Below are 12,751 nucleotides of genomic sequence, written 5' to 3' on the forward strand. Positions count from 1 at the left end.
TTCCATATGAGGGAGTGCGAACCTGTATCCAACATATATCAACCTTTGCCTAATTGAGGGGGATCTTTTACTCATATGAAATGTGCAATCTTTTCTCCTTATCTAGAATACACCTTTAATAATTTTGGGGGGATTGCTGAAGTCTACGAAGGTTATTGATATTAAAATAACTACTGTTTACTAAGTGTCTACAGTGAGCCAAACACCGTGCTAATGATTTTACATATGTCTCCATTTAATTCCTCATAATAATCTTGCAACATAGGCATTATTGTCCCCATTTTACAGATGATAATCTGAGGCTCTCAGGAGTCAGTCATGACACTTGCCCAAGATTACAGGGCTGGCGAGAAGTTGTGATTGAAGTGTGTCTAAAATCAAACCTATTCTTTCCATTACCATCCACTTACCGCCATCTAAGAAAATGCTACACTACAATTTGAGGGACTAACAAAATGCAAATTCAAATTAAATCAGTTGAAGTAAAAAAGTTAATTGATTATTCAGTAATTATTTCATTTTGCTAAAGAAAAATCTAAGTCTCAAAAGGAAAATTAAATTTGCTACTTGGAAAATCATAAAAAATCTTTCAGAATCAGGTAGAAAAGAAAATTATAACACATGAGTCATAGGACCTCAATTTTTAACATTATGTAGTAAATGAATTATCAAGCAATTTATACAGTAAAGTCAAATTTCAATTAGTCACAGTAATTCAGAAAATAAAATAATTATTTGTGACTTTGGGATTCATTTTATGAATTAAAAAAATTCTCCAGAGGATTTGCCTTCCTAAAATAATGCTTTTCAAAGATAAGTGGAAAAGCTTTTATTAGCTATTATTTTGAATTAATCCACATCTTGCCTCCAATTCAGATGAGTAGGTACCTTTAACTATCTTCAACTGATTTAACAAGGGCAGACCACTTAATTATATTCACACCCACTCTGGAACTCTTTACCATTGATTCTCAATTCAGAAATATCAACTGTGGTATCTTGTATTTATATTTTAGTGCTTTTACACTTACAAAGATAATTTATAAAGAAAACTAGTGCTAGAGCCAGCATTGTACTTATTCTCCTAGCAAGTAATTTAATGCAGTACTTTACTGACCCTTGTATTAATTCGTTTTCTGCTACTATCACAGAATACCATAGACTTGATAATTTATAAAGCAAAAAAATTTGTTGGCCAGGTGCTGTGACTCAGACCTGTAATCCTAGCACTTTGGGAGGCTGAGGCGAGAAAATCGCTTGAGGCTAGGCATTCAAGACCAGCCTGGGCAACACAGTAAGACCCTGTCTCTACAAAAAATTAAAAAAAAAAAAAAAAAGCTGGGCATGGTGGCCTGCTTCTGTAGTCTCAGCAACTTGGGAGGCTGAGACCAAAGGATTGCTTGAGCCTGGGAGTTTGAGGCTGTAGTGAGCTATAATCATGCCATGGCACTCCAGCCTGGGTGACAGAGTGCGACCCTGTCTCTAAAAACAGAAAAAACAGAGAGAAAATTATTTATTACACTTCTGGAGGCAGGCAAATCCAAGAATATTGTGCAGGCATCTGGTGAGGATCATCTGATGGTGGAAGGCAGCAGTGAGTACATGAGTCAGAGAGGAAATCCGGCGAACTCACTTTTATAATAAACCCAGTCTCTTGATAACCAAACCACTCCCATGATAACAGCAGTAATCTGTTCATGATAGTGGAGTTCTCATGACCTAATTACATCTTAAAGATCCGACCTCTCCAGAGGTTGCAGTGAGCCGAGATAGTACCACTGCACTCCAGCCTGGCGACAGAGTGAGACTCTGTCAAAAAAAAAAAAAAAAAAAAAAAAAGAAAAGAAAAAAAAGATCTGACCTCTCAACACTGTTACAATGGTGATTAAATTTTAACATGAATTTTGGTGGAAACATGCAAACCATAGCAACTATACCACATTGTCTTTTCAAAGCTAAAAGGCATAATATGATAACTGAAAGAATGCTCACTCCTTATATTCTTTATATTTTAGTCAGCATCACATGGGAACATGATAGGCATGCCTAATACTGAGTGTGGACTCTGGGGGAACAGGATATCAGTCTGGGTAGTTAAAAGTGAGGGTCACAATACTGAGGAAGTACTGAAGATGTAGAAGACTTTTGGAGATAAGAAGAGAGTTAAAGATACAGGTGTGAGGGCTAGCATCTAGTAGGACAAGCACTGGTTATAGTTCAAGGATGGGGGTTACTACATTTGAAGTATTGAAAACACTTTGCGTCAGGAGAATTTTGAAGAACATATACTTTGGTGTTTTGGGAAGCTGAAAGTGTGAGTGTTGTGTTCTGGAGAGGAAAGTGTAAAGCTGGCATGGACATGTGGACTTTGCAGGAGAGAGCATTCCACTGGGGTCAAAGAGCCAGCTCAAATGTATATAAAGGCTGTTACCACTTTCTATGTTCCTATCCTGCCTGCTCCCTGAGGGCAATAGCTTAGTATGAATTTTAAGAAAATTCCCATAGCTAATTTCATCATAACAGGAGCATAAATCCCTCAGGGATTTCTGGTGAGTAAATAGGAAGGACCCTGGAAATCTTTCTATAATTCTGCCATTCAGAGAACAAGACTATGGCTGATAGAAACCACAGAGGTGAAGTACTCCATCTTTCATTTCTTCCCCAAGCACGGATTTTACCAAGGTGTCTTCTTACTGCTTACTACCCTTTACCTGTCTGTGGCAATGGACTCTCAGGACTACTTCTTTCTTTGAACCCCTCTTTCCTTATGCCATGTCACCAGTTTCCCTAGGTTCTTCTGGTTTCTCTCTGACTAGTGCACCTTGTCTCTTTGTTAGTTATCCCTCTTCTGTCTGCTCATAAATGTTGGTGTTCCTCAGGGTTTCGACTTTTTCTTCTTCTCTCACTCTAAACTTTCTTCCTGGGCAATCATACTTGCTTCAATGATTTCAATCACCTTTTTAGACGCTGATGACTCCCCAGACTGTAACTCTATCTTTGGCCTTTTTCCTGAGCTTTCTATCGGTTGTTCTTTCTCCACAAGTCATTTTGACCCAGCTACTTCAAAGCATCACTGTCTCTTTCTGTGTATATCTTGTGAATTCTGGATATCTCTACCTGGATGACCTATAGCTACCTTAAACTAAGATTCACTGGTCTTAGTCTCTTTTCTGCTGCCATAACAGAATACCATGGACTAGGTAATTTATAAAGAAAAGAGTTTTATTTGGTGTCTGGTTCTGGAGGTTGGGAAGTCCAAGATTGAGGGGCTGTAGCTGATGAGGTCCTTCTTGCTGTGTCGTCACATGGAGGAAGGCATCACATGGTGAGAGTGCACATGAGGCAAAGAAAGGATGGGGACTGAACTTCATCATTTTTATCAGAAACCCAATCCTGCAGTAACTAACTCACTCCCACGACAATGGCATTAATCCATTAATGAAGGCAGAGCCCTTATAATCTAATCACCTCTTAAAGGTCCCACCTCTCTTCTTCTTTTTTCTTTTTTTTTTTTTTTGAGATGGAGCCTTGCTCTGTTGACAGACTGGAGTACAGTGGTGCAATCTTGGCTCACTGCAACCTCTGCCTCCTGGGTTCCAGCGATTCTCCTGCCTCAGCCTCCCGAGTAGCTGGGACTACAGGGGTGTGCCACCATGCCCAGCTAATTTTTATATTTTTAGTGGAGACGGGGTTTCACGATGTTGGCAAGGATGGTCTCACTCTCTTGACCTTGTGATCCACCCGCTTTGGCCTCCCAAAGTGCTGGGATTACAGGCATAAGCCACTGCACCCGGCCGGTTCCACCTCTTAATACTATCACAATGATAATTAAATTTCTACATGAGTTTTGGAGGGGACATTCAAACCATAGCAGTACTTACAATAAAAAATTTCTTTTTCTTTTTCTACCCCCAATATATTTCTCCTGAATTGCCTATCTTGAGAAATAGTAGAACTATCTATCATTATCCACCCATTTCTTTCTTTCTTTCTTTTTTTTTTTTTGTAGATGGAGTCTCGCTCTGTCGCCCAGGCTGGAGTGCAGTGGCACGATCTCGGCTCACTGCAAGCTCCTGCCTCCCGAGTAGCTGGGACTACAGGCACCTGCCACCCTGCCTGGCTAATTTTTTGTATTTTTAGTAGAGATGGGGTTTCACTGTGTTAGCCAGGATGGTCTTGATCTCCTGACCTTGTGATCCGCCTGCCTCGGCCTCTTAAAGTGCTGGGATTACAGGCGTGAGCCACCACGCCTGGCCTCTACCCTATTCTTTAATAAAAAAGCTGAGAATCATTTATTTTTCCTTCTTTCCATTCTTACAATTCATTCAATCTGTCATTAAGTCTTTTTGATTTCACCTTCTGAATATATCTAAAATCTAGTCTGTCCTCTCTATTCTGTTGTCTTAGGTCACGCCTTGATCATTAGTCCCTTAGATTAATGCAGTAGACCTCTAACCAGTTTCTGTTTCTACTCTTGCCTCCTCACTTTATCATCACACTACTATCATCACACTTCACCAATGTGATATCTGTAAAGTAAAAATATTTTATCATTCCTCAGTTCAACATTTTCAATGATTCCCTACTGTCTACAGGATAAAGTCAAATCTCCTTTACTATAACAGAAGATCTTCTATGGATAGACTCAAACTAAAGGGGTTGATCTCTACTCAGATCTAGCTAACTATTGCCATGCAACATATGGACCCAGTGTTTCTAGATCTTTGGATTTTTTAGAGAAACTATACACATTTAGATTTTCATTTAAAATGTCCTATTTTTAAAAAATTGACTCAATTAGAAAATATCAATAACACTGTTCAGTCCTTATAAAATACTCCTGCTGGATGGATCTATCCCAAGGCTCCCATATTGTGACCTCTGGCTAGATCCATGAATGAAGACGGCTGGATTTTTAGGGAAGAGAAAGTGTTGACAGATGTGGGGGGGAGAAAGTGGAAGAAGAGAAAAGCCTGACCCTGGGAAGTAGCTTCCTGTAAACTGGGAAGGGAAGGGTTGTGAGAGAGGCTTTCCTCCAGGCCATGAAGTCCTGTACCCTGTTGACATTAGAGGCAAAATGCCCTGGGGGTGATCACAATGTGGGACTGACTGTGGGGACACCTGCAGTGGTTGGCTACTAAGTTTTGTGGCATTGTGAACTGTGACTTGTGTCAGATCCTGGTAGCTAAAGAGAAGAGAAGGCATTAAATGTGCTTTCTTGCCTTGTTTCTTGGGATCTTAGAGAAGAAGCTTATTTAGAAAAACAAGATATGACACATCTTTTGCATTTTGAGTTGAGAATCAGTTTACACCTGTCACATACCCCAGAGATATCGGTCAGATTTTTCACCTGGATTGTTTAAATAATCACAGTTTTAGTGCAGTAGCTCTATCCCACTCGCCCCCATCTGTGAGTTTACTTTCCATGATTTCAGTTGCCCACAGTGAAATACAGTAAGATACTTTGAGAGAGAGAGAGAGAGAGAGAGAGAGAGAGAGAGAGAGAGAGAGAGAGCAGACATTCACATTGTTTTCATTATGGTATGTTGTTCTAATTGCTCTACTTTTTTATTAGTTATTGTTAATTTCTTATTGTGCCTAACTTATAAATTAAACATTATCATGGGTATGTATCTGTAGGAAAAAACATAGTATATGTAGGGTTAGGTACTATCCATTGTTTAGGTATCTGTTGGGTGTCTTGGTACATATTCCCTGCAATCCAAAATTGGTTGGTAGAAGTACCTACTGTCAGTACCATCAGTAGATTTACTTATCACATGATAAGTGGAATGTCACTCATGGCACAGGTAAATTATTTATAGGACTTTTCTTAACAAAGATCATTAAAATTTAGGCCTAAATAAAAGCCTTGCCCCAAAGACATTCCAAAAAGATCAAAAGGCACAGAAGTTTTAGTTTGAGAAGAATGTGTGGCCAATAGTGTGGTGATATTATAAAACAATGAATTCGGAACTATTATAGATTGGGCACCTTGAGGTCAATCCCACCACAATTGCACGGACAAACTCAATTGTGTCCCAGTGCACAAGTGAGTCCAGCTATTGATAGTGACTTAACAGAAAGTTTAGATGAACATAAGCACAAAAAATTACAGTCTTTCTACCCTTGGGAATGGGGAGAAAAAGGAATCTCTACTCCAAGACCAAAAATAATAAGTCCTGTTTCTGGCCCTGAACATCCAGAATTATGGAGGCATACTGTGGCCTCATACTGCATTAGAATTTGGTCTGGAAATCAAGCTATAGAAACAAGAGATCAAGAGATCGTAAGCCATTTTATACTATCGACCTAAATTCCAGTCTAACAGTTCATTTGCAAAGTTGTATAAAGCCCTCTTATATTCTAGTTCTAGGAAATATAGTTATTAAACCAGACTTCCAAACTACAACCTGTGAAAATTGCAGATTGTTTACTTGCATTGATTCGACTTTCAATTAGCAACACTGTATTCTGCTAATGAGAGCAAGAGAAGGCGTGTGGATCCCTGTGTCCATGGACCAACCGTGGGAGGCCTTGCCATCCATCCATATTTTACTGAAGTATTAAAAGCCATTTTAAATAGATCCAAAAGATTCATTTTTACTTTAATTTCAATGATTATGGGATTAATTGCAGCCACAGCTACGGCCGCTGTGGCAGGAGTTGCATTGCACTCTTCTGTTCAGGCAGTAAACTTTGTTAATGACTGGCAAAAGAATTCTACAAGATTGTGGAATTCACAATCTGGTATTGATCGAAAATTGGCAAATCAAATTAATGATCTTAGATAAACTGTCATTTGGATGGGAGATAGGCTCATGATCTTAGAACATCATTTCCAGTTACAGTGTGACTGGAATATGTCAGATTTTTGTATTACACCCCGAGTTTATAATGAGTCTGAGCATTACTGGGACATGGTTAGATGCCGTCTACAGAGAAGAGAACAAATTTTTGAAGCATCAAAAGCCATTTAAATTTGGTACCAGGAACTGAGACAATCGCGGGAGTTGCTGACGGCCTCGCAAATCTTAACCCTGTCACTTGGGTTAAGACCATTGAAAGTACTACTATTATAAATTTCATATTAATCCTTGTGTGCCTGTTCTGTCTGTTGTTAGTCTGCAGGTGTACTTAGCAGCTCCGAAGAGACAGCGACCATCAAGAATGGGCCATGATGACGATGGCGGTTTTGTCGAAAAGCAAAGGGGGAAATGTGGGGAAAAGAAAGAGATATCAGACTGTTACTGTGTCTATGTAGAAAGAAGTAGACATAAAAGACTCCATTTTGTTCTGTACTAAGAGAAATTCTTCTGCCTTGAGATGCTGTTAATCTGTAACCCTAGCCCCAACCCTGTGCTTGCAGAGACATGTGCTGTGTTGACTCAAGGTTAAATGGATTTAGGGCTGTGCAGGATGTGCTTTGTTAAAAAAGGGCTTGAAGGCAGTATGCTTGGCAAAAGTCATCACAGTTCTCTAAATACACTGCTGAAGGCTGCAGGGACCTCCGCCTAGGAAAGCCAGGTATTGTCCAAGGTTTCTCCCCATGTGATAGCCTGAGTTATGGCCTCATGGGAAGGGAAAGGCCTGACCGTCCCCCAGCCCAACAGCCGTAAAGGGTCTCTGCTGAGGAAGATTAGTGAAAGAGGAAAGCCACTTTGCAGTTGAGATAAGAGGAAAGCATCTGTCTCCTGCTTGTCCCTGGGAATGGAACATCTTGGTGTAAAACGTGATCGTACATTTTATTTATTGCAATAAGAGAAAACCGCCTTATGGCTAGAGGTAAGACATGCTGGCGGCAATACTGCTCTTTAATACACCGAGATGTTTGTGTAAAGTCAAACATAAATCTGGCCTACCTGCACATCAAGGCATAGCACCTATCCTTAAACTTATTTATGACAGAGAGATCTTTGCTCACATGTTTTCCTGCTGACCCTCTCCCCACCATTACCCTATAGTCCTGCCACATTCCCCTCTGCGAGATGGTAGAGATAGTGATCAATAAATACTGAGGGAACTCAGAGACCAGTGCCGGCACGGGTCCTCTGTATGCTGAGCGCCGGTCCCCTGGGCCCACTGTTCTTTCTCCATACTTTGTCTCCGTGTCTTATTTCTTTTTTTAGTCTCTTGTCCCACCTGACAAAAAATACCCACAGGTGTGGAGGGGCTGGCCCCCTTCATGTTTCATTTGGTGAATCTCATTTTTTCTGAAATAGACAATGCTGATGGTAGTTCTGTTTAGAAATAACTCCAAGAACAGTTTTTATATTCTGTTTTTGCATTGAAAATCAGATTTGCTTCTGCTTCAAAGAGATGTTTATGTAAAATTAAATAAGGACTGGCAGCAAGCTGCACTTTTTTTTTCTAAATGGGAAAAGGGTTAAATTACCCAGCTTCAGGTATATTTTTATGGCAACACAAATTGACTGAGATGATTATTCAAATATCTTCATCTATTCTCTTCTTCATCAGTAGTTGCAAGTTAAGACCACATGCCTGATATCACCAAAGGTCTTAATGAATATTTGTTGAATAAAAGTGGACCTGCTTAAAATTTTGCTAGTTTATCAGGGAAAAGGTTTTGGGGGTTTGGCGGCAGGACATGTGTGGAGCAAGAAATGGTTGATATAAAAGGCTATAACTAAGTGTATCACTGTTCACAGGTTCAGATTATCTCAGCTATTCCTGCCCGGTGATGTATCAAATATGCCAAAGTTGGCTATATATGGTCTGTTCAAAACCAGTCTGCTGTATTATATCCTTATGTGCCATCCCTTTTTATTTCAGTTCTTCTATTCTTAGTAGATTTTGATAAGAGAGCATGTATAAACATTGGAGTAGTAAACATTTGATAACAGATAAAAATGTGTGTAAAACATTCAGAGATAAGTAACTTAAGTCCTTACTTCCCAGCTTGAAACACAAGGCTTTGCTTGCTGTGTTCTTCCGCTTTGCTGTGGAAATTTTGTTGGTTGAATACTTCATTTTAGGCTTCATTTTTCAGGCTTCTATTGGATTAAAATATAATATTAGTTCATTTGTCTCAACTTAAAAACAAACAGGAACAACTGTGGCTAGCTTACTACCAAATTGGTAACATAAACATATAGAGGAAATAATTATTTCAGTAAAGTTTAAACATAGTATTCTAACTATGTATTCATGCTAGGATATGGTACTCTGCACTGCATAATGAGGCTTTGGTCAATGGACTGCATATACAATGGTGGTCTCACAAGATTATAGTGGAGCTGATAAATTCTTATCACCTAGTGGTGTTGTAGTCATTTTAACATCCTAGAACAATTCATTACTTGCGTGTTTGTGGTGATGGTGGTGTAAACAAACCCACTGCACTGCCAGTTGTATAAAAGTGTAGCACATACAATCATGTGTAGTATATAATACTTGATAACAAATGACTATGTTACTGGTTTATGTATTTGCTATACTATACTTTTTATCATTATTGTAGATTGTGTTCCTTCTATTTATAAAAAAATAAGTTAATTGTAAAGCAGCCTCCTGCAGGTCTGTCAAAAAGGTATTCCAGAAGAAGACATTGTTATAGGAAATGACAGCTCCATGCATGTTATTGCCCCTGAAGAACTTCCAGTAGGACAAGATATGGAAGCGAAAGACAGTGGTATTAATAATCCTGACCCTGTGTAGGCCTAGACTAGGGTGTGTATATTTGTGTCTTAGATTTTAAGGAAAAAGCATAAAAAGTAAAAAATTAAAATTAAAAATTTCAAAAATGGAAAAAAGCTTATAGAAGAAGGGTATAAAGGAAGACATTTTTGTACAGCTGTACGATGTTTGTGTTTTAAGCTAAGTGTTATTATAAGAGTCAAAACGTTAAAAAACTTAAAAGTTTATAAAGTAAAAAAGTTATAGTAAGCAAGGTTAATTTATTATGGAAAAAAGGAAACAATTTCAAATGAATTTAGCTTAACCTAAGTGTACAGTGGTCATAAAGTCGATAGTCATGCTCAGTAATGACCTAGGCCTTCACATTGACTTACTACTTACTCATTGACTCACCTAGACTAATTTTCCATCCCGCAAGCTCCATTCATGGTTAAGTGCCCAATACAAGTGTACCATTTTTTAATCTTCATACCATATTTTTACTTTACTTTTTCTGTGTTTAGGTATGTTTAGATACACAAATACTGCTGTGTTAGAATTGACATTTTATAATCTATTCTCTCTGAAGCCTGCAACCTGAAGGCGTTCTCTGCAAATAAAAACTTTGGTTTCCACAATCCTTTATTTTAACCCAGACATTCCTTTTTATTGATCTCAGTTGACTGTAGCCTTTTATCCCTTACCCATCTCCCAGCTGAACCCCTCCATCCCCTGCTTCAAGTCATCCCACCCTTTCTGGACAAAATGAATGTATTTCTTAAATGTATTTGATTGAAGTCTCATCTCTCCCTAAAATGCATAAAACCAAGCTGCACAGCGACCACTTTGAGTACCTGTTCTCAGGATCTCCTGAGGGCTTTGTCACAGGCCATGGTCATTCATATTTGGCTCAGAATAAATCTCTTCAACTATTTTACAAAGTTTCACTCTTTTTGTAGACAGTGGAAATATTGGTACTGCAATTCTGAGACTGTTTTCTTATACTTTAGTATAGAGGAAATAAGTAGATATATTATGTTACATGGTTTTGACTGTAGGGGAAAGGAGATACAAACATAAAAGAAGTCATGAGAAAAACCTATGGAATGTTAAATTTGAGTCAGCAATGTCAGTGTGCCCACATCTTAGTTTCTTAATACTTTCTGCCCTGAAAGGAACAGCGGCTCCAGATCTGGAGCTGTAAAATAGTGGTGAACATGGAACATCCTGCTACAAAGCAGAGTCACTAAAAAACTAGTGAGATTGTGTCAGAAGCATATACACAAGCCACCAGGAAAAATCTCCTGCTGGCCAAACTTGATACAATTTAAGGATCAAAAAGAATAATGGTGATAATTGACCATAAAGCATTTAAAGAAACCCACAAGTTCATAGCATTTCTCAGGAATTGAATGAATAGGGAGGGGTCTAGTCATTACAGAAGGAATGATAGCATTGAAACTGGCCTCATTGGGGTGCCACCTGGAGTTCTTGGTCTAATGACTGAGGAAATCAAGGAAGGTGGACACACCAAGGGTGAGGTTAGAGCAGAAGTTTAATAAACGAAAGAAGGAGAGAAAGCTCTCTGCTGCAGAGAGGGGTCCTGAGTAAGGGTTGCTGTTCTATAGTGGAATATAAGGGTTTTTATAAATGAACTAGTGGGGAAGGGGTGCTTTATTTACATAAGATGTGAAAAACTGGTTAGGACTAGGCGTGTCATTTTCAGAAGGCATGAATTCCTGACAACACCACCCACCCTGTCCTTCCAGTGTGTATGTGGGCTCATAGCCTAAGTTACTTCATGTTGTTTGACTTCCCTTACTGCACATGTGTTGGGAGTAGAATCCTCCATTGTGGACATGCCTAGCTCAGTGTAACTCCTCTTCTCTGTGTAGCTATAGGCATGTTCCAAGCATGTCCTCCTGAGCAAGCTTCCTTTTTTGAATATATCCAAAGAAGGAAAGGAATGTGTTCACTGAGGCCAACTGAATGTATATGAAATTTGCTGATTACACAGAAGGCACTCTTTTGTACCGGGGCTTGCTTCGTTATCTATGTTTGTGGCTTGATCTATTTGCCTAGCTGGTTTCTTCTTTCTTTCTGTCTCAGAATCAGACAAAACACCATCTTGCAACCCCCAATTTAATATTTGATTCAAGCAAGGGACATCAATTGATATGAAACCTTGATGGTCAAGCTGGGTCACTGTATCATACTGAAAAAATATGGAGTTCTGTATCATAAATTGAAGAAAACTCCATATTCTCTTAGTATGGTTCTACAGTCTGGCTTCAGCATTAGGGTATGACACTGTGCTGTGGTTTGTGGAGGGAGCAGGACTTCTTCTCCAGTCTTAAACTCTCTGACATTGCCTGCAATTCTATCAATAATTATTGCTTCTTCTTTTTAAGTATTGGCCTCTTGTTTTGCTACACTACAAACCAAACAAACAAACCAAATTATGCCAGCAGTGGTTACAATGTAAATCCCTTACGAACTTCATATGAACAATCTCTTCTAGCAGTTAAAAGAAGAGCATTGAGTTCTTGGGTTAGAGGACTCATTAGAAGGTAAACTTTATGCACCCTTATTTTGTTCCTGGACAAACTTGTGGAGGCTGAAACTCCAAATGATCTTGTCTAGGTAGAACTGCTATAACCTTATGTGCATGCTACCTATTTACATCCAGTCCCATGGGCAAAATCCTCGATGGTCAGCCAGTTAAAGACTACCTATTCTGCCCCTCAATCTTCTGCCATGGGAGTCAATGTTGTGCTCACACAGCTTGAAGACTTCACATCAACCCTTATTTTCTTCCTCTGATTCTCCCACCTTTGTTGGTCAAGAGTGCTTAGAAACAGAGGATCTTACATATCATTTTACTGAGCCCCTAACTTACAGATGAGTAGACTGAAACTCTAAAGATTAAGTGCCTTGCCCAGGATTATGAAACAGAACCAGGAACAGAATCTAGCCTCCTGACTTCCATCTTGATGCCAGTACTTCCCCATCCTGTCTGCCTCTGTTCTTTCTCCCTTTCCTGCTCAAAATAGGAAGAAAATAATCAGAACTGGGAATTTAACTCCAAACACTCAGCCTTTCTTATACACAAAGC

The 12,751-nt window shown here is 39.1% G+C and overlaps 1 protein-coding gene across 6 annotated transcripts in view; it reads right to left on the reverse strand.

Moving 5' to 3' along the window:
- IL33 (interleukin 33) overlaps positions 1–12,751 on the reverse strand; it is an 82,775-nt gene that overhangs the window by 7,866 nt on the left and 62,158 nt on the right. For 4 of the 6 annotated variants that reach the window (XM_077966114.1, XM_015117711.3, XM_015117710.3 and 1 more), the window contains exon 2: positions 8,913–9,014. In XM_077966114.1, coding sequence (XP_077822240.1) covers positions 8,913–9,003 — 91 coding nt within the window. In that variant the 5' untranslated portion in view covers positions 9,004–9,014. Of the gene's footprint in view, positions 1–8,912; positions 9,015–10,490; positions 10,697–12,751 lie in introns of those variants that run through there. The other 2 variants (XM_028835178.2, XM_077966115.1) reach the window with 2 other exon arrangements.

Source organism: Macaca mulatta, chromosome 15, assembly GCF_049350105.2.
Source record: "Macaca mulatta isolate MMU2019108-1 chromosome 15, T2T-MMU8v2.0, whole genome shotgun sequence".
Lineage (NCBI taxonomy): Eukaryota > Metazoa > Chordata > Mammalia > Primates > Cercopithecidae > Macaca > Macaca mulatta.